A 27,925-nucleotide genomic window follows, 5' to 3' on the forward strand; every position below is an offset into this window, starting at 1 on the left:
TGATGAAAATGTAGAAAACCTACTGAAACTTGAGCTTACCAAGAACTGAGAAACAAAAGCTCAAGGCAAAGCTTCATTCATGCAAAACCTCATGGTAAACAATCACCTACTGTATTTCAGTCAGTCGTTACTAAATGACAGGCAACCAGAGTCAAATTCCTTGTTCGTGTGCACAAACTTGGCCAATAAAGCTGATTCTGATTGTGAAAGGAGCACAGGAGACACCGCTGCCACTGGTGTCCTGACTTTCCTCTGTCCACTGTTGACCTCAGCTCTAGAGTGCGGCAGGAGTCTTCAGCCTTCAGGTATTCACTGGCATTTTCAAAATCAGGGTGCATGGCTCTGTTCAGATTCTCCTCAGTCTGCTGAACAATGTCCTCCTGGAACGTTACTAAAGTGAGCTGGTTAGAAATGGATTGGACCAAGCTGAAGAGGTTTAGTTTCTTCTCTTCAGGTGTACTGGCAGCACCAGAGTCTGGCTCAAGTGTTCTCAGTACTGGATTTCTATGCTTCCTCCTTTTTACTGGAGGTGGACCTCTATCTCAAAGACGTAGTATAAAACCCAATCTGGTCTGGACAAAGTATTGCCACAAAGAAGATGCACACACACACACACACACACACACACACACAGACACACACAGTGTAGCTTTTATTTACCAGGTTATAAACCTACTTTTGTTCATTATTTTAAACACTGATACAAACTCAATTTGACTCAGTATATTGAGTAGTGTTGCACAGAACCAAAGTTGATATGATAAGTAGATATGATAAAAGGGTTTATATAATGTGGATGAGTCCACAGGATACTGTGCTCTGTTTACATAAATGACCCTATGAAGCCTGCAGAGAGTAGTCTATGTGAATTTTTAGCATTCCAGTGAAAAAAACATGACGGTGAAAGAGTAGGAGGAGGTGGAAATGGTTCAGTGTTTGTCTACCCTATATTCCTGACACAAATGAAATTAAAGCTGCAAAAATACACAGACCATATCAAAATCATAGCAATCATCTGCAGTACAAGCTGCCCCCACAACTGCAGAAAGCACTCTGGGCGTTTGAAGTTCAGGCAGTTCTTACTGTCCTCCATTGTGAAGGTGTCTTCTGTAGTTTTAAACCGACTGCACTATACTCTTAAATTGAGAACACTATCGAGTTAAGTGAATGTCAAAGTCACAGTTTTGAATTTCAAAGTAGTTCAAAAGATCCAACAATCACATAATAATTCTAAACATCGTGGCTCTCAAACTAATGTTTTGAACATTGTTATCTCCTACATAAAAGGCCTTCTACTTAATGTCCCTCAGCAGGATAAATGGTAGTGCAATTTACATCGGAGTGTAGCAGTCTGTTGACTGAGAATTGAATCACATCAGAAGACATTCTTTACAGGCTGAGGTATTTACTGTCATTTCATAAGCAGGCTGCTGTGTGCAAAAGGCAGCCCATTATCCTCAGTCTCACCAGCCTGCTGCTGTCTGCTCCCACTCTTCTCAAAAGACAGAAAAGAGATGATCAATGTAGCTGAGCAGACTTCAAGTTGCTGACCTTCCATGGTGACGGTGAGTGAGGTGTACTGACACGATAATGGACATATACTGTTAGACAAGATTTCAGTCATCTTGAGAAAATGAAAACAATGATTAGATTTACCAGGTTACTAAAAAAAAATCTAGCAAATATATTATTATTATTGTATGATATTTCTTCAAAATAATTTCTAGTTTTAGGCTGAGGTATTTTAGTAGATTTGGCAAATGATCATATATTTAAACATAGCCTATATTATGTTGTAAACAATATTAACGCCTAATTTTCTGAGCAAGGCAGTTTTATTATGCAGGAGTTTTAAATTCTGGAAAATCTAACCCGAGGAGCTTATTACCGGTCCAGTTCACAAGATACTTTATACTGCACATTTCCTGACTGCAACATAATTTCAAAAAGGAAAGAGATGTGCTACTTTAAAGTTTTCACTTAATATAAATATAAAATTTCAGTGGGAAACTGTGAAAAAACACACCTGTGGCAGTAGCATGTAATAGTGTGTATGGCCTTGTTGGCTATTTGTTAGTTGAGATGTTTATGATTATTAGGCTAAGAAGTTTTTGTTCGTTTCCTAATGAAACCATCACTGTTCCATAACCACGACTGTTTCCATGACAACCCCTGGTACAGTCCTGAGGGTTTTATTAGAGTGTAGGGACAAGTGACATGTGACATATATTGTTTAGGTTGGAGGACTTTTTGGACTCCTCCCATACACCCATATATGGGCTCTGATTCTTGGCAGTCAGCTTTGTGAACATGTGTGAAAATACAAGAGGATGAGTCAACACCCAGATGAGCCACAGCTGGAATAAAACACAATATACATGCCAGTAAAATCAATACAACATAAGCAGAGAGATATCTACTGTGTCCACTTTGAAGTGTACACAGGCGGGTGCCTTCATGTACAGTTCCTCTGATGCTGGCAACATTAGAAATCATGCATTTACCCTTCTAACAGTATGACAGAACCTAATTACAGAAACTGCCTCCAGAAAATAAAATGGAGGGGGGGCAGTTTACAGATAACTTCTCTTCATCTTCATTTGCTACACGGCCATCCCCGCAGGAAGTGCCGTACACAAACAGCAGACGCTTGTGCTCTGATTGGCCACTGGTGGTGGGCGTGGGAGGACGTTGATATTTCAGGTCACACCAAATCGGATTAACACGTAATTGACATGTTTACTGGAGTATTTATAGCTTCCATTTGATTGGAAACTGGGGAACAAGGCTACATTCATGGACCAATTACGTCTGACGACTGCTGGGCACACATGTGCCCACACTACCTTATAAATGTGATTTACATTGCACTGTGCTTGAAATTAATTGAGTGTAACACTGATAATTCATAGGAAATTGTGCAAATATACAGCCATGTTATAAATAGTCAAACAGTGGGCCTTCACTTCGTCTATTTGTCTTTCTTGTGTCAGGAAGTAATAGATTTAAAATTTCCCAGTAAAACACAAATGACTTTTAAATAGAAAAAAAGGAGCTCTCTAAGCTTCCTACTAGCTTCTACTAAGCTTTTGTCATCTCTTTTGACACAGATCAGCCAGTAGTAAATATGAGGATGCTGTGTGCACTTTGTTTGTCACCTTTGTAGCTAAGTAGCTGTTGCTTTTGTGTTTCTGTCCTGTCAGTCACTTATCAGTCAAACAGCATGCACATGGATTTTCTGTCTGCATTTAAAGGTTGTCTGTCTTATCTGTTACAGCTTGTGCCATCTGCCCAGTTGTACCTCTAGTTTTTCCAAAGAGTTCAGAAGTGCACAACAAATACCAAAGCTTTTCATTATTTTGGCATTTTTAAAGGTTCTTTGAGGAGCCTGTCACTACAAGCATCACTATGGCACAACTTTTTTATTTATGGGTACCGGTTTTGTATCACGCTAGCGAAGTGACACATTCCTGTCTATGGTTTCATTCTGACTGACCACTGGCAGCAAGTTTGGCTTAGGGGCTTTAAAATCTGTACAGGAGACAAAAATGGAAGAAACTTCAAGTACAACAACAGAGGTTTGATTCCACTTCCAGGATTGATAAACATGCCATAGATAGCATAGATTAAATTGCAAATCAATATGTGTGAGAACCCTCAGTTTCATTTGAATCATTTTTAGACCAAACTTTAAAAGGCAAACTGCAGGATTTCTTAAGAAAGAATAAAATATTATTTCAACAACAACCAAAAATAAGTATTTAAAAAAAATTAATTAATTCTGTTATTTCCTAAATGGGTAATTATCTCAGTCCAACAGATTAATCTCAAGATCTGGGTTGGCAACCACAGCTGCATGCTTCAAAATTACCAGTATAGAATAAATTCTGTGTTCTCCAGAGTATGTGTTGTACATACTGAATATATTCTTAATGATAGTGCATACACTTTTTCATACAGATTTCATACATAACAGATATGGTGTTAAGTGTCTCATGTTTTATATACATTACACCTGACGTGACATGGCATTAAATACATGGTCAGTATGTGTTTGTACACATATGTAATACACAATATATTAACCTACCATACAAATACACAGCTAAGAAACAAACTTGAATGAGATTTGTGTGAAAGTTGTATCTTATGCTAGTGGTTGATAATTATAAATCATAAGATACACAAATTCACTGTGTTCCTAAGCAAACTATTCAAATTATAATAGTTATAATATGGTACTATAGTCTTTGCTGTTGGCTGCCCCCTACTCAGAAAGTGTTTACATGTGTAGGTGTGAGAGACACATCGTGAGATAGTAAAATCATTGTGCTTTAGATCTTTTTCCTCATGCTTAATCAAAGCTTTCCCACTTAATTACTGGGGCAGATTAAAAATAGCTAAGGGAGAGTGTATGTTCCCTCATCACATCAGCCCCGAAGTCTGGCAGAGCTGGCAACTGGGTCTGTGGGCAGCATATGTGAAAGACTCATCTGCTACTATCCTTTTTCCCTTTGATGAATATGCTACATTACATATAAACATTTCACCCTGTTTTCCCATTCATTGGTAGTGATGACACACATCGGCAGCCAGCTCAGGAGGCGAATCACACTGACTGCCAGAACAGTCACTCCTCTCAGGCAGGGTGCTGCTCATTCCCTGAGACTAACGCCTGTTGACATGGCTGCTGGGACACTGGACGTCTTAGGGGAGATGCATGGGGGTCACTCGGACTGCCTGCTATTTCATGAGTGTAAACAAAATGTCAACATGCTGGCTGAGGCCATGTTTCTGCTCTTTTCTTGGGGGAATTTCAAACACTTTTATGTAGTTGTGTCCCAAATTGATGCACATTAGGCCACAAATCCCCATGTATACAGACTGGGACTCTGATATGGGTTTTTATTGTTGAATTAGTGCTGAATCACGTAACAGTGAGGATTTGGAGAGATACTCATAGTGAGAATCAAAAGTAAAATTAGAAAAGTCCTTATGCTGTAATTGGGAACTGTCCCATGAAATCATCTGACAGACGGCAGTATGCCGTAATTGGCCAAGTGTAGCGCCAACCCAAACAAGCAGATGATTTTTGGAATAATATGTATAACACAGTGAAAATATTGCAACAGGAACTTCTAATTTTAAACTGATAGTAGAAACTATTTAGGCCCCGGTGTAACAACCTAATACATGAAGCAGCAAGTACAGAAATTTATTTTAGTTGTTGTTTGTTGGTTTGTTTCAACTTATAATTACTTAGGAATTGTTTTCCCAATAAAGAATACCACCAATGACCTTTCATGTCCGGGGATGATAATGTCAGTCAGTCAGTATGGCCCACCACTACTATCTAGTTAACACCAAACATCAGTGACACATCGACTAGGGAATGAACACAGCGGAGCATATATCCAGCAGTGTCCAGCATTTCCCTCAGGAGCAGGTGGAGACTACAAGCATTTATATGTTTTTGAGGTTATGTGCAACTTGTTCCCCAATGGTTCGAACATTTTTAATGCGCAGCTTGTAACCATGAGACACTTCACACATGTCAGACTCAACATCATCCTTGTGCCTATAGAGGACAGTTTCACACATGGAAGCAAGCAGACAGCTGTCACCCAGACTCTGAATAGAAGTTGTTGCTCCAACTAGATGGAGAATAAAGTCAGCCTGGGTCACCATCCTCAAGTACATCTCCAGAGTCCCTGCAGTAGCATGACAGTCTTTGTAATAAAACACATAGTCTTTAAGGAACGCCGTGAATGTTTCAAAGGCTTCTAGCAGGCATTAAGATGCTTTTATTTCTCCTGATAGACCTGTCAATCTTGTCAACAAAGACCATGAATTTTGTACAACAAATTATGTGCATCAGCCAAGAATATGTTCTGTGGGGCAGGAAGGCAAAAGGGACCTGTGTTATATGAAACTGTGGAGAAAAAAAAAACGTTTTAGTCTCAATTTAAAGGTTTTGTATTCATAAATGTATGATATGCAATGTAGGCCATTTTTGTGTTTTTTTTATTTACAAAGTGATGAAATGATTTGCCAGTTCACCTTTCTGAAGGTAAAGAGGAAGCAGTCAAACAGCAGTCATAGAGCAGTTGTAGACAGACTGATCTCACACAATATAAAATAGCTGTTAATTACAAAATGATGCAAGACAGCGGTAAATCTGTTTGGAGGAAATGTACAGTATTCTGAAAAAAATCGAGGTAGAAAAGCACACACTGTTCGAATGATGAAATTTGACACAGATGCTGACAGGTCACCAAAGACAGGGGCGTAGTCAATGAGGGAAGTGACCGCATCCTCATTCAGAGGGGAGATAGAAACAATGTCGACAACCAGTGGAACAAAATAGTCTCAGCCGAGAAAGTCAACAGTAAAATGAGAAATGCAGCTGATCGAGGCCAAAATAACAAAAGTGGGGGAAAAGTCCACAGTATCCTGGTGTCTGTCACACAGTACTGAGTTCATATCAAACTCAAGTGTCTAATAAAGTGTTTGGGTGAAACATAAAAACACTTCTGCCAAATTGTCATTCAGTATTCAGAAGATTTATGTATACAGTGGTATGCCAGTGGTAAGACACATGGGTTTCATGCAGACACTAAACTATTTCAGTTTCTTTTATAGCCAATAATGCTGAGATTTCATCAATGGAAAATGGTTCCCTCATGTTGCATTTTTACACCACTCACCTCTTTTCCTTTGGCATCGCCGCACTTGAAACATTGGTCAAACATGTAAGGTGCTCCTGTTAGTGAGAGGACCAAACTCTAGTCTCAATAATTCATAATTATACTGGCATAAAGCACAACACAACTCAAATGTGTTCACCTGCTGGAAATGAACCAAAAATCATGTTTCTCTTTATCAAACATTGACTTTGTTACTATACAAGGGGATGATTGACAGTGTTTACGTGTCACTACATTATCCCACCATCAATCAACAGCCACGACCAAATTGTGGTTGTGCACAAAAGGCCAACAGGCAGGCTCCATGATTTTCTTTCCTAAAATAGAAGGACTTGAATCACACACACACACACACACACGCACGTGCACGCGCGTGTGCTTCAGTGATGGTGCTGTCTCTACCTTTGCGGAGGAGCCAACAGTGACTCCCACTCTGTCAGTCTGTGTCGTATCTACAGGCTTACTGTGTACCTGTCGCCCTTTAAACCCCAGGCCTACAGGCAAAGGGCCACCATACCCCACTCTACCCAGAGTCAACACACGCTGCTGAAGTAAGCTGCTTTACACCTTGAGAGCCTCATGCACGCCCACGGCAGACAGTCGGCGGTTGATGTTGCGGTACCGACAGCGGAGAAGGTCACGATAAGTGGAGCGCAGGTCTCGGTTGAAGAAGGCGTAAATGAAGGGGTTCATGAGAGAGTTGGCGTAGCCTAACCACAGCAGCGTGCGCTCCAGCCAGATGGGCACACAGCTGCACTCCACCCCACAGATAAATGGCCTGGCGGTGGACAGGATGAAGAACGGCAGCCAGCACACGGCGAACACCCCCACGATCACCCCGAGAGTTGTAGCTGCTTTCTGCTCCCGCTTGAAGATGGAGATGTTTTTGCGCTCACGGCTCAGCAGACGCGACAAGGCGGCACAGTCCTCCGCCACGCCGGGCGGCTTCAGGCCCTGCATGCGCAGCGCCTCATTGGCCACTGTTTCAAGGCGGTCGCGTCGAGAAAGGTCGGTGAAGCGGTGCTTGGCGCCGCTCTTGCGAGCCGCCTTGAAGATCTTGTAGTACATGACCAGCATGACCAGCATAGGGATATAAAAGGCTACGGCTGTGGAGTAGATGGTGTAGCCAAAATCTTGGCTAATGAGGCACACGCCGGCTGTGTGGACATTTTTGGCCCAGCCGCAGAAAGGTGGCAGGGTGATGGACGCTGAAACCAGCCACACTCCCAGGATCATCTTCGCCATCAGCTGACCATTTTGCCGGGCTGGGTAGGTGAGAGGCCTAGTGATCCCCAGATACCTGCGCAGAAACCAGACAAAGGAAGTATCAGTACTGACTCCCAGGCAGCTTTTCAACATCACACTACTTGTGTTTTCCTCCAAAAGCCTGGAAGACCCTGCCCAGTCCTTTATCATCTCAAAAACAAAGATGGATGCTCACCCGTCACATATAATGCACCCAGACATTCTGCTGAAGCACAAAAATCTGCTGCCTGTTTCATTAAGATGAAATTGCAGTGACATAGGTCTACATGTCCACACATTTCAAAGACAGACATTTCAGTGGGAGGTCATAAGCTCCGTCACTGCCTGGAGGGCCATTAGCTGCCTTTCTTTGGCTTTGGAGGAGCTTAGCAGTTAAAGAGGGAGCTATCAATCAAACAGGCAGCTCAGTGGTTTCAAATAGCAGCTGGAGGTGTCAGAAAAATAAGGATAAAGCAAAGAGTGAAAGGCTAGAATTTGTACAAAACTGGGGAAAAAAAACTATTTTCACAAATGATAGATCTGTGTGTACATCTCAGCCCGCAGCCTTCATCAACATCAAATGCGTCACTGATGAAAGCTGTATGTTTGAGACTTCAGGCTGTTATTCTGGTTTCTGACTATTGTTAATCACAAGATAAAAAGCTTTAGGGAGCAGTGGCCAGTTCACCTCATCATGCACCAGTGATGCTATCACCAGTGTGGAAATCAAATTCAGCTCAGTCAGCCTGGACTGGGATTCTTCACTCTATCAGCGACTTATTATATTGGGCTGAATTTTCTGTGCATCAGATTTGGCTTGAAAATCTTATTTTACCTCTATACATTTGCTCCTACAGCACAGTTTAGTGTGACAGGATTGGACTTAATGTTGCGTCACATTCAGACTGGAGATAGGTGTTTATTAAACCCACCAATTCCAAAATTACTCTGAATTTACTCCTATCCAGTACTTTTTAAGACACTGGTGACACCTAACAATAGTTTATTAACAACTGACAACACATGCTGCAAGTGGTATTGATTTATATCAGAATCACCTGGAAAGTGCAGTAGTGCTACAGTAGGACTGCAGCTAGAAATGCTCAGTTATGCTCCCACCCCACACACACACACGCACACACACATCTGACACAGATCTGATGCTTTTAATCAGCTTAAAAAGCTGCACAGTCACTTCTCTTCAGCTCGTGTTAGGATCACATGTGTAATTCCACTGGCAGCTACGGCACGTGACCACAGGACATGCAACTCATATGAGAATTTGCCAGTGCTACCATGACAACAAGTGAAACGTCCATCATTTACGTGAGACAGGTGTCATTATGTTGTTGCCCATGGCAACTCCTGTGGATGGGTGTTGAAGAAGATCATGAGCCAGAAGGATGGGAAGAAAGCCAAAAACACGTGCTTCAATTCAGTCTAAAATAAACCCACAAGTGTGTGTTGCATTGCTGTAAGTTACAGTTAAGATAAATAATCATTCCTGAGAAATCTCATTTCATAAGTTAAAACCTTTGTGGTTCCTATTAAAACTCAACATGTGCACCTCCTTCATGTTCTCTTAGCTCAGGTTAGAGCTCGGTGCATATTACACAGCATTCACTGTTTATTTAACCCCCAGTCCCTCCGACCATACCTCAGCCTAGCGTACAACTCTCACTTACAGTGTAATTAAGCGTCACGGGGGGGACTGAACACATAAAGACCAGCAATGTCTAACAGATACAAGGCAGATGCTGAGATGGGTACAATCCATGCTGTGGGAATTCTTAGGAATACATAATGGATACCCAGTAATGCAGCACTCCTCTCTGAATGTATTCTTCAGTAATGAGGAAGGTGGTTGTGGTGCCTATTTGGGGGGATATTTGTGTGTCTGTGGGGGGGGGGGGGGGTAACAGCAGCCTATGAACCTATGAGTCATCTTCAGCCGTTTAGATGGCAGGGTTGTTTTCAGACTCATTCTCACAGTGGTTACAAAATCCTCTTGCCATCCTTTTAGAGACAAACAACTGCAAGGATAGCTCGCACTTTAACAGGTTATTACACAACGTCTTGCATGTGCCTTAGCAGGATGAGCTGTTTCGAACATTTCTGAGATCTCGCCTTGTTGACACGAGGAGATCAGACTTTACTGACCACAGGGAGGCAATAACAGGATACAGCAAAAATGAAAGGTATATAATAAGAAACATTACAAAATGAAGGTTAGATGGGCATACACAAGCAACAATGACAGCACTACACATACATGTACCAATATTCACATTCACAATATACCATAATAATATAATCTGTGAAGTTATCAAAACTTGGCATTGACATTCTGTATTGTCAAATTATCAAACAATGACTTTTTTACAGTAATTGAGATGATGATCAGATGAGATAAACTATTAATCCCCAAAGAGAAATTCAGGTAAATTTAGAGAAATTCTGTTGTAAATGTTCAGCCAACACCAATAAGATCTGCAGAGATGAGAACTGCAGAGTCAGCATGTAACTAATTACAGTGAAATGCATAAACACACTGCTGAAACTGCAGCGTAGTATACAAAATGTGTAACATATTTAAAACCGCATGGGATACTTCACACCTCAGAGGAATTATAGTATAAACACCTCCCATAAAACAGTATGTGTTGCAATAGAAACACACATGGGTATTTAAGAGGGTTTCTTCTTATCTCTGCAAGATTTGGGGCAAATCCACATCTACAGCAGCCCTCGGGGAGCAGCCACTGACAAACAGTGTGTCCAAGCGAATGAAGAATTCCATTACTTCCACTAAGGCTACCAGCTAAAGTATACCATTTTCTGCACTGAAACACTGTAACCGGCCCCGGTGTGCAACAGAAACCAGTCATCTCCAGGAGCGTTTCTCAAACATTTTATGTCTGAGAGGGGAAACACAGTGAAATATTTACTAAGTTACACTAGGTTTGGGTGGCAGAGTTGTAAATTTAGAACATAACATAACAGGAAGTCTTTTAAATTCCTTTTTTTTTCCCCACAGAAGTTTCCTCTTGAGAATTATTCCTCATATATCTCACCACAGAGGGATTTATTATTCTTATGTCATTTCACTTGAGGTCAATCCAAAATTAGCCTGTGAAACAGTAAATTGTTGCCCAGTTTAGGGACAGTATCTTTTTTCTGCTGCAGTCTATACGTGTGAGTGAAGTGGGCATAGAGATCCATGATGTCGCCAGAAATGAAACCATTTTTGTTCGACAAACGGTCTCTTCATGCAGCCTGGCTGCTTTGTATCCAGCAGTCAGTGATGTGTATTAATGTGTGTATTCATGTGCTTTCATGCTTGGTTTGTTTTACTTAAAGTGAATGAAAGCTTTGTTAAACACTAAAATCTGAAAACACCCACTTCTTTGTTTAATCTGTGGTGAGTGCAGAATCCTGTTGATGGGGGAAAATCAGAAATCTGCAAATCTATAAAAAAAATGTTTGGCTCCTGATTGATTATTTTGGTCTACGATGTTGTAATAATTGAGTTTACAAGCAGAGCTGACCTTAAAGCCATGTAAGGTGAGTCTTTAGGTTAAAAATGAATGAAAAGAAAACCAAAACTGTGTGTAGATCCACAAAAGTATTATCACAGAGTATTATTCTGAGCCCCCACAGACTGTAGAGCACCAAATCTGTCTAGCAAGGGTTCTGGGATTTCTCCAACATCACACAACAACCTCTGTCCTCCAGAAAAACATCAGCTCTCCTATTTTACTTGCGGAACCTCTGTAGGACAGAAATTTAGCTGCTTCTCTCACAGAGCACACTGCACAACATGAACAGAGTTGTAATTTCCAGATGGGAGTGCGCCCATCTGTTCCCTATCGATTTACACAGACTCCAGCCGTACTCTTTTTAGTTCAATTCAGCATGCACCTCTTTAGGTCAGGTTCTGTTTGTTCTCTGACTTATGCTCAGGTTAAGGTTGGAGTGAGTAAAATAGCTGCAGTAGTTCTTTTCATCTCATTTAGACTCTTACATAAGCTGAACTGAGTCATCCCTAGACAGATATACTTCTTCCCTCAGACAAATCTGAGGGACTGCCAGCTTAGGTCAGACTGATTTGAATAATTCTTGATGCTTATTTTAGCCTACATGTAATCAAAGATGCTTGGGTATGGTCAAGATTGTATATGCTCTCTTGCAAACGAGCACTATGCATATCTGTGCTGACAAACTTTTGAATAATATGGTGTGGTGGAGACATAGTAATATTTAGCTATGATAGATGATATTTGCTTAATTATTCTTTAATTACATTTTAATTGCTTTAGCATTGTGATGACAGGCAGACATAACACTATATGAGCTGCTGTAAGTAAGGCGTAGAAATATATTTCATTCCTCTTTAGTACTGGTTAAATGAAAGCGCTCATCCTATGCTTCTACTGTAATGTCACTTGGTCCGTCAGTCCAGCACTGAAATATCTCAACTCTTGGATGGATTGCCATGAATTTTAATGCAGCTATTCAAGTCCTTGGAAACTTCATTGCTTGGGTGATCACTTTTCATAACTCCCCCAGGAAGGCAAAGTTTTACTTTATCTGCAAACTACTGAAATTCACATCAACCTCAACTGTGCTTTGCCTTGAGTATTAATTATCAAATGCTACCATACTAACACACTAAACAAAGATGGTACCCACTGTTAGTCTGTTAACGTCTTCACAGGGCATGTCAGCATGCTGGTATCAGGCACAGGACTGATTGGAGCTGAATACTAAAAACAGTCTTACAGAGCTGTGTTTTCCACTCAGTAAGTCCAGTTTTAATTTAGTAGCAGTTACAAGATCAAATTTATAATAATGTAGTGACTGTCCTTCTTCCCTTTTCATACTATTCCTCCATTTAGAAGAAGAAGACAAATTACTGATTGACTTTCCAAGGCATATCTTGAAATCAATCAAAAGTTCTTTTTGTATGTGCTCTGGGACAACTTTGTTGAACCTTCACAGTGTTATGGATTCAGAATCTGTAACAACACAAACAGGAGAAAGCAATGGTATAGTACAGGGAAACAAATAGCTTTGCAGCACAAATTAACACATACATCACTACTATAAACACAGAATTGACAATGCAAGATGAAATGTATTTATTCTTCCACACACAAGATTGATTGTACGAAACAAAAGATATTTGTGATTGGTGTATTATAGGCCAGCACGGTGACTTAGTGTTTAGCACTGTTGCCTCACAGCAACGGTTCACAACCCGTCAGGGGCCTTTCTGTGTGGAGTCTTCATGTTCTCCCTGTGCTTGTGTGGGTTTTCTCCAGGTACTCTGGTTTCCTCCCACAGTCCAAAAACATGTATGTCAGGTTGATTGGTGACTCTAAATTGCCCATAGGAGTGAGTGTGAGTGTGTGAGGTTGTTTGTCTCTATGTGGCCCTGTGATGGACTGGTGACCTGTCCAGGGTGGACCCCTGCCTTTCACCCAAAGAGAGCTGGGATAGGCTCCAGCAGATCCCTGTGACTCTGGTTAGGAATAAGAGGGTATAGATAATGGATGGATGGATGGATGGTGTATTATAGTATAAAGACCATGAACAGTGACTTCCCTTGGGCAGGCAGCATGACAAAATTTGAGTCCTCTGAATAAAGCACAGACATGTCTTACACAAAAATGATCATGATCATTAGCATGATTCAGGACCTGTGACAAGCTGTGAAGGCTTTTAATCCCCCACAGATTTTTATCCCTGACTACTCTTTATCTACATCATGCTTTGTTTAATGCTGCTAATTATGTTGCATTTCTAAGCTTTTCTTTTTAAATAGAGTTTTATAGAATTATTGTGTGCACAGAAAAGCTTAACATGGTGCAACCACTCCTCTGATTTTAAGCCCTGATACCTTTATGAATGTCTGTTTCACTTCCTCGTAATTGTTATAAAGTGGTAGTTTGGATATTTTATGGCCTTCGTAGCACACACACCACCTGTCCTTATCAGTGGTTTACTGGCTCTCACAGCAGTAGAGATGATGGGCAGTTATTAGTGTCACAGTGATAAATAGATCCCACCTCCAGCAGTTAGCGTGTCCATCCCCGTCAGAGCTGGATGTCCTTGGAAAACAAAGCAAACACCCTATAGGCTCTACGCACCAGAGCTGAGCAGGGGCAGGAGCACATGTATTGGGGGGGGGGGGTTCAGTGACTGTGAGACCATCTGAAAACATCAACCCCTGGTCCATATATTGACCCCCTTACAGTATAAGCATCCCCCATCTACTGAATGCAAAAACAACACAAATGGAGAAATAGCATTGTACTCTCGGCTAAGCAAAGAAGAAATGCAGGAACATCTCATGAAGTTTTGTGAAATACGCACAATATTACACATACTTAGAACACAGTACAAAAATGCAACCACTGCACTTGAAACAAAATGGTGAATATATAATATTATAAAAGGAAGGACATTTTCTCTTCAGCTGTTCCTTTATTGCAGCATATTAGGGTGAAGGTATATTTTACTTTCTTACTCTTTTACTGCTGTTTCTAAATGCTTCAGCACAGCAGTCAGTGGCCCCGATCACCTGAGGTCACCTGGCCCTGACCTTTATTGGCATTTCACCCTCTGCAGTCTGATAATGGCACCTCCTGAAGTCTTCTCTCAGTTCTCTTGATTCTTAATGTATTTCAAACTTACATGTACAGTATGACCTGATCTGTGTTTCATGGCATACTGGTCAAACCAGCCTACATTTGACAACAGTGATATATTTTGCTCGATTCATACAATAACCAGATGGATTCTAGTGGTGCACTGAACAAATGAAGTCAGAACCAGAATCATCAAGCTCATCATCACATGAATGACAGGTGAGCAAAGTACAGGACTTTGAGTCCAGAGACTTGACTTTGGCTTCATGGTCCTCATTTGTGGTTAGGCTTAGGCAATAAAAGATTTTGGCATTGGCAGTGCAGTGGCTAGCACAATTGCTTCACAGCAGGAAGGTTCCAGGTTTGAATCCCATTTGAAGCTGGGGTCTTTCCTTGTGGAGTTTGCATATTCTCTTGTTGTTTGCGTAGGTTTACTCCAACTTTCTCCCACAGTCCAAAGACTTGCAGTTTGACGTTAGGTGAACTGGTGACTCTAAATTGCCCATAGTGTTTGTCTGTTTCTGTGTCAGCGCTGTGACAGACTGGTGATCTGTCCAGGGTGTACCCTGCCCTTTACCCAGATTCAACTGGGATTGACTCCAACCCCCACAGCCCTGGAAGTTTAAGCAGTAGATAATGGATGGATGGATCTGGTGTATTCTGTTTCTAGTCAGTGCAGACTTCTAAACAAAGACTAAGATTGTGAACGAACAGTAAGAGCTGCAAGTGCCTAAACATAACCATTAAAACTTTAACAATGCTGTAAGCAGGTTGCTCTTAACATGAAAGTGAAAAAAGGGTTGAGAACTCCCCAGCACACAAACATTCAAGACCTTATTCACCTTTGAGAGTTACTGCCTAAATTATTTACTTAAATTGTCTCAGATGTTATCTGTGTTTTTGACAATTCATTCGGTAGAATGAATGTCAACTATCTCTTAGTCTCTATTTGGTTGCTCCTGGTTGAACCATCAGACTGCTGTTAGTTGCGGTTTTGGCCTCCTTTAGAAATTTGCAGAACAACAGGTCATAATTTATGTCTCACTGTTCCTTGTTAATATTCTGGAGCAGATGCAAATTGGTCACAACCTTCATTTTCAGTGCCTGACCTATAAATAACTGTTATGTAAGCAACATAATGAGGTTAACCAAAAATTTACATATGCGTAAGAACAAAGAGGTTTTACTTTTTTGACCAGCACTGTTAGGAAGCTCGTCAGTCAACAAAAACTCTCTGTTCTTTGAGGTGGTGTTGCACTGTTTTTCTGAATCTGGGCCAGATGTTTTCAGCAGGGATGAGATGAGCTAACAAATAGAAGTTTTCTGTGTCACTGGAGTCTACATTAGTACATCAATTTACCTTGTCACACCAATTGCTTTTACTGTCTGAATGGATTTTTTTCCCCTGTTTGTTATGCATTTAGCCATTTTCTTCTCCCTGTCAATTCTTTAATGGACTTCCATTATGGTGGTAACCATGGTGAACAGATTTGTGATGTAGCTACAAAGCCTCCACAGAGTTTTCTCTCTCCCAAGAAAATCAGATTTGTACACATACACCCCTGCCCCACGTAATATAGATATATTACACTAAAATGTACATTTTCTACTGTGGAGAGCAAACCACCACTAACAGCCCCAAATCTGCAAAGTCTTTAGTGAGATCCCATAACACTCACTGTAATATTGACAAGTGTGCTAAATCTCTCTGTATTGTTACACAATAGCTAAAGTCTATTAGGGGAAGGTAAATAAATATGTCATGATGACGTGAGAGAGCGAGTGTGAGAAGCCCCTCCATCTTTGACGCCTTTCTTTCGGTTCTATCACAGAGTGCATTCACTCCCTCTAAGGACACCTCAAAAACTATAGGCTTAGAGGAAGTCTCACATGTGGGGGAGGAATCTAATTCTCTGCTTCTTCCCATTTTGATTCTGACCTTTTAGAAAAAATGTTTAATAATTTTAGTTACCAGGGATACCACACGCAGCTCCTCTTTTGAACCGACTCACTTTCTTCCAGTTTGGCATCTAGCCAGCAGTTAGTATAGCTGAAGTGGCTGCAGAGCCCATTATAGGTCATCACTTTCTGACGCTGCAAATGGAAAAAGACAGTGAGGAGGAGCTGGATCCAACTTGTTCTTGAGCCAGTAGACACTAACATGTAACATAAAGGCAGCAGTAGAGGACTCATCCTGTCCACCTCCTGTTCTCCTACTGACCTTTTGTTTTTGCAGCATGAAAATATCATAGACTTTTTCTGTAAATAAAAACTTTAGCTAAGAATAAGGTAATGCTACTGATTTATGTATTATTTTAAAAGATGCTCCCAGATTTTTTCTCCCAGTGTGGAGCAGAATTCATCTTGTACACATACAGAAAATTAAGTACACTGAGTGTAGTTCTGATACATCACAATTCAAGACCGAAAGATGTTTCTCACCCAAAAACAGACAAAAGAAAAAGAAAAAAAAAACAAATCAAACCTGTGCAATTCATTTTAAAGTAGCTCTACTACAATTAAATCTACACTCCAAAAATATATTCATTTTTCAGTATGTCATTATTTTTCATTCCTGAGTTGTCACTCTTCCTAATTGCAATGTATTTTTACCTAAATCTTCCTTAAAAGACTGACATTCAAGGAATTGATTCCAGGAGCCCAAAGAGCTCACCAGTATCACCAGAAAACCAAAAATATATAGTAGTCTGTAATGGTTAAATGTAATCTTTTGAACATCTTTTCAAAAGGCAGATTCAGTATGACATGGGTTTCCTGAATTGCCTTGTTGTTGGGAGGTGCAATAGAAAATAACCTTGTCTTGACAAAGAAATATACCATCATTAAAAAAAATAGATACCTGAAGGTGTTCACCTGGATTATGTGTAAATAATCTCAACCAAGCAAAAGACAGCTATGTACTAATTCTTAACATAATGTAGACTCTAGATGTAGATTAGATAGATATCTCTGTAAATACTCTTAACAAACAGACATTTGTGATTTAATTGTATCTACAGTCTTTAATTCACATCCAGATGTTGGGTGTGTAACTTCATGGAAAACATGCGATATAAATATCAATCAATTAATTAGTGCTTCATAAAGAAACTTTTAGATAAAGCAAATGAGAGTGCAAAAAAAGACTTTATGTTCAGCTATGCCAGAAATAATAATTCGGGCAAAAGGCATGATAACAGCTTAACAGCTCACGTCAGCAAGACTAATTTTCTGTTTTTCAGCAGATAGAAGATATTAAATTGAATGTAATTTGATTTTGCAACAGATGACATACATCAGAGCCTCAGATATGGAGGTGAAATCTGTGTTCCTGTCTGAGCACTGTGCATTAGCCAGACAAAGCTATGACTGATGACAGGAATATTCATTACAAGAACAATTCTACTGCTATTTGTCTCGCCTATGTGCACCAAAAAGGAGAAAATAATTTTCTCTTATTCACCCTATTTCTACTGGCAAAACAGATTTAAATGTACAGTATGAGGCTTCCAACATTCATCACATAAAGAAAATACTATTGTAGGGAAGCAAACACAGCTGTGACAGGGTAATGATATATGCAGATCTGGTGAAATAGAGGTCACTGTTGTGTTGCTGTAGAAGTACAAATAATGATGGGTGAGAAACAGTCAATCGAGTCGTGATGATAACAGCGCAGTGAGATTTATATGCACAAAAGGAACGAAGGTGTATAAATCTTCAACAGTTACACTATTGTGTTGTATTGTATTTGGTATACTACTTCACCCATCTAGCACAAAGCCAAACAGGCAAATTTCAACCCACAACAGAGAGAAAAGCAAAATAACAGAGGAACATTGAGTTTCTGGTTAGTCTTTAGTCAGAGCCTGATTTAAGCCGGCTTACATCGACCGGGTCTCTCTCTGGCGAAGGAGTCCAGTGGTAAAATTCTTAAGTCTTAATTTCTATAATATTTTTAACAGTTTGAGTTCAGTGCATTTAGAGTCAGTCCAGTGTGTTGACGTGCTAACATTTGATCATTACCACTAAACACAACATGCAGATGAGGCTGATGGGAATGTATTTCAGATTTCCATTTTTCTGAGATCTTCAACTGTGACTAAAGGCTCGACAACAGCCACTCATGGATCATGTGATGAAACTGTTTTTGTCAAGAATGAACAGCTGTTTTCACAATGTTAACGCTCTGAATTATATTTGATGTTTCTTATGACTACAGTTACGTCCTATTCCCTTTGTATCACATACACAGACACAGGCATTTCGAAAAGTACTGGGCTGCGTACAGTGCAATGACCTAGTTAGTAGTCTTTTCTGCAGTTCAGTGTCTTGCTCAAGGGCAGTTTGGCAGTGATGGGGATACCATAACTCAATTTTCTATTTCACAGCTGGAAAACAAACCCAGCTCAGTGCTGGGGGTTAAATCACTAACGTCTCAACATCTACCTGACCTGAATCAGAGGAAACATTCTGCTACAAAGTGACACTGAACATATCCATCATACTATGCTCTTAGATATTAAGTTCAGAATTAAATGACAACTACAGTAGAGCAATGCACAGCGGTGAACATGTATTTATAGTGACACTGCCACTGAGAGTAAGTACAGGGCAATTTGTCTAATGTCTGCATATCTAAAAGGATTACTTTTAAACGCTGTTGCCTTCAGAAGCATAACACTGTATGTGCAAGCAGACACAGAGAGTTTATGCTCACTCTAATAAATACACGTGAATGTACTGGTTTTTAAAAAATTTAGCTCCTTTTATTTGTTTCGAAGATCATTTGTAATGGCTCTTTTTAATGGACCGTATAAAAATGACTTTCATGTGCATGGATGAGCCAAATGCCAAAACTTGAGTTGCATAGTTACTCTGCAGGAGCAGCTATATGCTAAATGTTTAAAACATATTATCTGCAAACCACAGCATGGTGTTTGTGTGTGCGTGCATGCGTGCGTGTGTGTTTGCGGTTCCTCGGTTCCATCAACAGGAAACCCATTATCTCACCACTTGGTAAATGCTGGTTGTCCCTTTGTTCAATCTTGATGAATAATGGACCCCACCTTTATTATGCCAAACACAAAGCATGATTTATGCCACACTAAAGTCACTCAGCACTTTGCCCTTTTCTGCTTTCTGTCCTGGGAGATTGCTGAGTAAATAAGGTGACAAGCTGGGAATAGAAAAAAAAAATATCTATCTGTGGTGTGGTTAATAATCCTCCATTCTGCATGTCACATTACACAGGAAAGTGCAACATACCAATACTAATAGAAGATGGGTATCCCCAGCTTTTCAGGAATTAATGTTTCGTAACAGTTATCATCAAGTACATGTTTATTTTAGAACTTCATTTGAAGGAAGTGAAACAACAATGTCAAATTGGGGTCAGGTGGTTTTTACCCAACCGGGAGGAGACATGCAAATTATTCAGACCATCCACAGTTCAGCCCCAAACAACCTCCTTCATAACCCAATTTTCAATCATGGCTGGATATTTTCATTTCAGTCTTTGATCCTTCAATACCACGGCTGCTATTAAAATATGATTCAGAGCTGATCTGATCCGAGAGCTCACTGATTGGTTCCATATGCAAATCTGATTTAAGTGTCTTGCAACAAAGGCAACAAAATAAACAGCTTGATGCTGTTGAAACACATGTAGGCACTTTCAAATATTATACTGTCTTTCTGTACCATAAATTCTAACCAGGCCCCTGCAAAGGGTAAAGGTCATCGTCTCTGCATTAAGCTTAGGCTCAGTTTCCCCCCTTAACCCTTGACCTCACATTGGAGTACCCTCATCCTGGAGTGTCCACCCAAAGCTCTCCACAGAGTTATGAGGGGCACTGGTCATAATAAAAAACAATGCTTTGGAATGGGACATTTAATATGGCTGAAGTCCATAGCAATTCAAAAACCACATGGTGTATGCTTGTCATTAGTCATGCTATTGCGGTGACTCTGGGGATACCAGTGTTGTTCAGTGTTGGTGAAGATGGCAAACATTATACCTGGCAAACACCAGCATTATTTTGTCAGTGTGAGCATTTTAACATGCTGACTTTAGCATTTAGGTCAAACTCCTGTTCTAAGTACAGCCTCACAGAGTCGCTATCGTGGGTGTATGCTCTTATTCTTCTACCGCTTCTTTTTGGCTTATCAGCTCCCATTCAGATTAAAGTTGCATTTCTTCCCTTCACTGATTACACTTTAGAAATTACCATTAGAAATTAGACAGAAGAGGAAGGACAAAGTTGAAGTAAAGGCACAACAGGAAAATGGGCTACATGATAACAAAGATAATGCAAAGTGTACATAGTGGTTTGGTCGAAGAGACTTCTAGAGGGGAAGAGAGACACATCACTACATCTGTTTCCTGTGCGCTAGTAGAATCAAGCATGTTGCTGGTTAAACAAGATATGTCTTGTGAGAAGTAGAAAATGGTAAAAATTTGGTCATGAAATTGAGCATTTATGCACTTCAACAATACTGGCCATGTCCTCTATGAACATCCTTTTCCACATTAACACTATGTTACAGTTTGAGCTTTTGTCAGCCATTCAGAAGTGTTTTTCTTATACTTTGAAATGGCTCAAATTATGCATATCTATTAAAATAATGAGATTCCTGGTATTAAACACTTGGCTGCATAAACATGGTGCTTTTCTTCCCTTTTCCTCTTTCATTTCACAGGTCACCAGGTAGACAGAGCACAAGCTTTTTTTTTTTTAACCCACTGCGGTGCTTCGTCTCATATAACTGTAACAAAAAGCTCGAAAGTTGAAACTCTAAATATAGTAGGTTCCATATGGCATGAATGCAGCGTATCATGATAGACTCATGTGGGACTGTCAGTAGCTGCCACAGATTGAATAAGACAAAGCTAAATATGTTCATTTTTCTACTGAACCAAGACTCTGTTTGCTTTCACTATGTAAGCTACAGTACACTGGTCCAAATCTCTAGTGAGTCACCATGACCTCATGACTCTTCATACCACTATTATGATAAAAGAACAACCACAGGGTAAAGAGAAAAACAACAAGCTGCTGCCTTCAGTTTTGCTTTTCCCCATCCCTCTGATTTTCTGTTCTCGATCATCACGGCCCCTTTTGGGTCCATTCCCACACAACACGTACTGATCTGATCCCATGATCTAGTCAATTTGTGTCTAGAGCTGTGGTTGATAGTAAAAGCAGCACTTATAAATGATTAAGATGCCAAATGCTTCCTCCCAACATTTTATTCAAAGGTGCCCTGAAATATAGAAACAGTTTCAGCTCTAGAAGAAGTGCTTGTTTACAGGAGATTGACAGTGATGGATTTTAAATTTAAATATCGTTTCCCCTGTAAAGATAAGAGTGGTTTGTCTTTCTAAAATGAAACAGCTGTAGTGGCTTGCAACATTAGATCTGTCACTTGTGTTTTCTAAAACCTCTAAAATGCAGCGCTGTCCATAAACTGGTTGTGATCACAGGATTTAAAAATTCAGCGTAACATCCTATTTAGTACCGAAACACACTTTCTGTCCTGATTTAAAATTCCTTCACAAGCAGGACTGTCTTGATCATAGAGCGCTGGCCTAGCACGAGATGCCAAATCCTCCACAGTTTGGTGAGGTGGCCGACAGGTGGCACGTGAATAGTGCCTGAGAGAGTGGAGCTTAGGCGTCACATCGCATTATCTGAGGATGCATCAGCTAGATCAAGTTATCTATGTCTGCTGCAGTGGGTGGATGTGCCCCAGCTGCACTAAGCAGGCACTGTTTCCCCTGAGAAAAACTTAGGTGCTGACCTTACAAAAATATAATCAGATGTGGAGAACAAGTCAATGTAGGAACTGTGTGTGACCTCAGCTCTTTGGCAGAAAGAACGTATAGGCTGTGGATAATCCTAGAGATTGAATGATTTCCTTCCTCAGCTCCCCTGCAGAGCATTGCAAGTGTGATCAGACATGCACTGTATTTTCCTGTTTTGTCTGTTTCTATGTTGCAGTCTGAACCTTGGTGCAAAAGTTTACTTAACTGGAGTTATGTGATTTTTTTTTTTTGACCTACATTCCATGCATTTTCCACTGAGTTAAGCCTAAATCATAGTAAGTAACTTAAGTTATAAGGATAGTTAAGCTGTATTTGATTTACAAATTTAACTAGCGTGTGCTATGCCAAGCTCCCTCATTCCTTTAGCACTGTCTTTTCTTAGATGTCTGAGGAACTAGAGAAATGGACTACCCTCCACTTCCACTGTTGTGAATAAATCATTCATATTTGACTTCTGAATTATTGAACAAACAACATATTACTCTCAGTGAAGGTAAAACTGACTTTAGCCAAATGAGATACTAACTTTTTAAGGGAAAGGCACAAAAAGTAGCTAAGCCTGTGCTGGAGGTGCATGCTGGGATGTCTTGTGAAAGAATAGACCGGCATAAGTTTAGACTAGAGGCCTTAGATATACAATTTCTCTTTTATTCACGTCACACCACTCCGTCTGGACTCTTCTGCTCAGACTGAGTCAATGAATACTATGGTGTGTCATGTTCAGGCTGCAGTGTTGAATCCCCACTTTAAAACGGCTGGAGGTAATGAATGGGTACTCGTCCATAAGCACAGCATTCAAAGCTGTAAATCGACATTTGCACATAAAGTACAAAATCAATAGCACTGAATACCATTCGGCTGTTATTTTCTTGTGACCGAGGCTACAGGACAGGTAACCTTTTCTTCTGGTCTGCCAACAGCTTACAGAATGATTATTAAATTAACTTTCATAAGGGAAATTATTGCTAGAGTGGATTGTTTTTCAAGCATATTGCAGAGAGAAAGACTCAATTAGATTGACTTTCAGATTTTGAAGTAAGAATATTCTCTTTTTAAGTGAAACATTATTCAAAAAGTTAAATGGTAATTTCCCACCTAAATTAGATTCATAATAAAATTCATAATAAATAATAAAAGGTTTAAGCACAAAAATGATATAGTGTTGTTTTTAGTGGCAATATAGGATTGTTATATGATTTTTGCATCAATGTGACAAAGTACTTGGATTTGCTAGGTGTTGAATGTTATGGATGAGGTAAAACAAACAATGTTCCTATCTGATAATTGTATCCCTTAACAATTTCCCAAAAATGTACTATGTAATCATATGCATCGATACTGTAACACAAAGTTATATAAAATATGACAGAGAATGTTATTCATGTTACTCACCTTTAAAAATAAGTTGCAAATAGCATTCACTTTCTCAATCTAGAGTATATGCTGATGTGAGATCAAAACTGCTTCAAGTACCTTAACCAGGATATAACTTTCACACATTGTTTACTGAGAAAAGAATCACACATTTCTTTGCCAACAAAAAATGTCACTTGTTTACACAGACTGCTCGAAAAGTCTATAAACACTGCACGCGCAAATTCTTCCACACCACATTTGGTCTGCAGCTAGTGTGTGCATGGTATTTGGTATTTTGGTTGTTGTTTTCTTTATGATTATGCCCCATTTAATTATAACCTTAGCTAAATGAAAATGACAACAGCTGTTAGACATGTCCTGCATTATCAAAGGAGAAAATTTTGCATGTAGAGAGAAATTTCCAAAATGTGGAACTTGAAAGACATAGACATTTACCAAGCAGGGGATCCAGTTTTATAGAATATAATACTACATCACTGAATTATTCCATTATTATCTCTTGACACCCTATCATGTAACGTATACAGGCCCTGTGTGAAAGAGTATAGTTAGAAACTATGATTGATATTTATGTTTTGGGGGCCCACAGCAAATATTTCCCGCAGAAAAATTTGGACACCCCATGCGGTTTAACCCTCTGTTGATTACTCATTAAAGTTAAAGTGAATGGTGAACATCAGGGATTGCACCAGGACAACAGAAGTCTGCCCTTATGATTCCTGTCAGATCATAAATTCATTGCCTCATACACAAGGGACCAATCCTCTATACTGCATGGATCAGACTGGCATTTGGCATATACAGTGCAGCATCTATCTGTAGGCCAAAAGTGGCTCTGAGAGACACTCACCATCCACCTCTGCTGTGGAGCACCTGGTCTTCAGGAACTATATAACCCCTAAATGCACACCTGTTCAATCCTGAGACTCATTTGCAGCACTCTCTACTATTCAGATACATTATACAATACATGTCCTTGGGAATCACAGATGACAGCAAGCGCGCCCTAATTACAGTTAATCATGTGTCTAATTGGCACTCCCCAGTCTAATTAATTATCTCTCTGACTCCCATTGTGAATTATATGCCAAACATACTCTGCATTGTTTAGTCTCTTTCCACTGAAATTGGCGCAAACAGGCTACGCAACTGACTGTTAAAAAATTGTGCCCAGTTCATGCCTCTGTTGCTTAGTGGTGCATACTCCAAAAAAATCTTCATCCCTCAGGATTCTGGCCATAAAAGTTGTTTGGATTTTCTGAATGCTTCTGTGTTTTTGGGATGCATCACGTCACTGAGCTGACTGACTACCTGTTGACTCCCCACACACGTGAATAGGAAAAAATAAAAATAGCTCCCCTCCTCTAGACTTCCCAAATTATATAGGACCCAGTGGATCAAGATAGATAGATAGATAGATAGATAGATAGATAGATAGATAGATAGATAGATAGATAGATAGATAGATAGATAGATAGATAGATAGATAGATAGATAGATAGATAGATAGATACTTTATTCATTCATTCAGATTCAAATTGTCCAGCAGCTCTTATATTTACTTTACACAGAAATTTCACTATATACAATATCAACAGTTAATGTTAAAAGTCTAATGGCCGTGGGGCCAAAGGATCTTCATTTGAATAATAAAGAGTCAATTTGGTTTGTGAGGCTTAGAAAAATGCGTTTACTTTTTTACATTTAATCCTCCCTATGGAAAAACTGCTTTTTTGGGCCATATCAGGAACATGTGAAGAACATGGTCACTGCTCCAAAATGCTCAAATAACTTGGAGGTGGGATGATATGGTAGGTGTGTACACTGATTTCACAGTAACACATTCATTAATCCACTCTGTGCAGACATACTTGGGTCACTTTGTTCTTTCTGAGCATATACCATGAGAAATCTTTAATCACAGACAGTGGGTGTGAAACGTAATAGTGTTGGTTTGCCTGATCTTCACATATTGACTTGGTTAGTTTGATTACATTTAGGTGACGTCCATCATGTCCACCAGGGTCACAACAAATACTGAAGTCTGGAGTGTAATACAGAAGAGTGTGTAACCAATCCAGATTGACTGATGTGACCAGTTTATGATGAAATACACAGTAAAATATACAGTAATATATACAGTATACAGTAAATCACACACTGTCCATCTTCACTGATATTTGTGACTTCTGTCAGTGCTCATCTGCCTCTAATTAACTAAGCTTTTTTTACCAGCACAAAACACATTGATACATACTTTGAGCTTCACCTCAGCTGACTGGAAATCACTCTGTATCACAGTATCTGTGACCCTGTTCTTCCCATAATATCATCCACTCCTCGGGCGTACTGAAGTCTCTCATTCTCAGTACTTCACACAAAACAGGCATAATTCTGGCTGCAGTGCATTGAGGTACTGTCTGATTATGACATCATCAACCCTACAAGAGTCTGTCCTCCTTATGATTACTGATCTAAAACAGTGTCACCCATCACTTGACTTATTTCATTGTGGATTGCAGTAAGAGCAGTGGAGACATCTGATTTGTCCCAAGCTATCATTTCAGCTCTGGCATGGTGACCAGTGACGCAAAAAGGTCTGTACTATAGCTGAGATGTGTGGACTTTGATGGGTGGGGATACGGGTTCAGGCTTTTCTTTCCCAGTTATCAATGTAGAATTTAAAGCAGCTGACTGTGGACTTTGGAAACGCACTTTAATGATTAATTTTGCAACAATGTGTTGATGCAAAACACAAGGGGGTAAACCTGGTATTATTTATTTATGTATAGAGCCAGAAAAAAAATGGTATTTGTAGTTTTAGTTTTCTCTGAAGTGAACGTTCCCTATTGCACTGACTTCAAGTTAATTCCAGTGGTGTTTGCTTTCATTTTAATTGTTAAGGTTTCGTTATAATAAAGAGTATGTCCGATCCATGTGCCGTAAACAGAGAGCGGTAAATCATGTATCAAAGTCACAACAGCTCTAAGGTCGATTGGTGCTGATCCTAAAAGCGTAATTACAGGAAACAATTCCGATGGTCCGGTAAAGCGAATTAATTAGTTAAGCGTGCTATAAATTAATCACAGTCTGCGTATTAATTTTCTGGATCAGTGGTTTCAACCAGAGAAACGGTTGATCTGGATTAGTCATTTATGCCAACATCTGGAGTAAAAACGACAAAATGATTCAAATTTCAAATGATTACTTTTGCCACTGGCTTCAGGTCTGTGTACACATGGTGTGGGGCAGTTTATACAGGGCCCTTTTAATGCAATAGTCCGCACTGCATGCGTAAATGGTGCGGGTAAAATGATTGCTTTCAGTACGGGCTAACACAATCACAGCTCCACTCCAGCTGCTAACTTTGAAAACTTACCTGTCCACGCTGATCACACACAGGGTCATGATGGAGGCAGTGCAGCACATTACATCCATGCCGATGAAGATGTTGCAGAACACCTCCCCAAAGAGCCACTTGCCCCCGGTGAGGTCTGTCACTATTACAAACGGCATCACAACTATGGCCACTGAGAGGTCCGCCACTGCCAAGGAGACCAGAAGGTAGTTTGAAGGTTGTCTTAGTTTCTTCACCACGCACACAGCGATCACCACCAGCGTGTTTCCCATCACGGTGACAGCCGTGATGATCGCCAACATTACCCCGATAATGATTTTCTCCGGACGCCCGAAATCCAACAGCTGCTCCCCGCACGACTCGTTCCACATTGTTGTGGGACTGATGGTGACGAGGACGTTGTACAGAAGCTGCAGAGTGCCATTGATAACTTCAGAAACATCCTCTTTCTTGTTAAAATTGAGCTCAATTCCCGAAGTATTGAACATCACGACAACGTTATCCTGCTAGGGTTGCAAGGGATGCCTCGCCTCAGCACTCCAGTTAAGCGCATATTTAGGTATGTGTAACCTGCTCCCGAGTCCTGGCCAGCGGTTTTAGACTGGGGATGCAGCTGCACCGCATCAGAGCCGCAAACCACTATTTATGAATGATCCGTCTAGTGAAGTGCTGCGCGTGATCCATACCTAGAGAGAAAAATGACTTCCCCAAAACTTATGTAATAAAAAGTTACAGAGTCTAAATCTAGCTGCTTCAG

The 27,925-nt window shown here is 40.1% G+C and overlaps 1 protein-coding gene across 1 annotated transcript; it reads right to left on the bottom strand.

Annotated features, from left to right (window-relative positions):
- Positions 1 to 7,104: 7,104 nt before the first annotated feature.
- htr7c (5-hydroxytryptamine (serotonin) receptor 7c) lies at positions 7,105 to 27,906 on the bottom strand. Its single transcript, XM_026321918.1, has 2 exons — positions 27,190 to 27,906; positions 7,105 to 8,007 (listed from the first exon to the last, which is right to left on the bottom strand). The coding sequence occupies exons 1-2, from the start codon at positions 27,654 to 27,656 to the stop codon at positions 7,269 to 7,271; spliced, it is 1,206 nt and encodes a 401-aa protein (XP_026177703.1). The 5' UTR covers positions 27,657 to 27,906; the 3' UTR covers positions 7,105 to 7,268.
- Between the last annotated feature and the right edge of the window lie 19 nt (positions 27,907 to 27,925).

This window comes from Mastacembelus armatus, chromosome 9 (genome assembly GCF_900324485.2).
Source record: "Mastacembelus armatus chromosome 9, fMasArm1.2, whole genome shotgun sequence".
NCBI lineage: Eukaryota > Metazoa > Chordata > Actinopteri > Synbranchiformes > Mastacembelidae > Mastacembelus > Mastacembelus armatus.

What these genes read in the sequence shown, in the direction of transcription:
- htr7c (XM_026321918.1), bottom strand. Translation starts at nt 27,656, where the DNA reads ATGTTCAATACTTCGGGAATTGAGCTCAATTTTAACAAGAAAGAGGAT. An exon ending in TGTGTGATCAGCGTGGACAG is followed by an intron (nt 8,008 to 27,189) that starts GTAAGTTTTCAA and finishes GTTTCTGCGCAG; the next exon opens with GTATCTGGGGATCACTAGGC.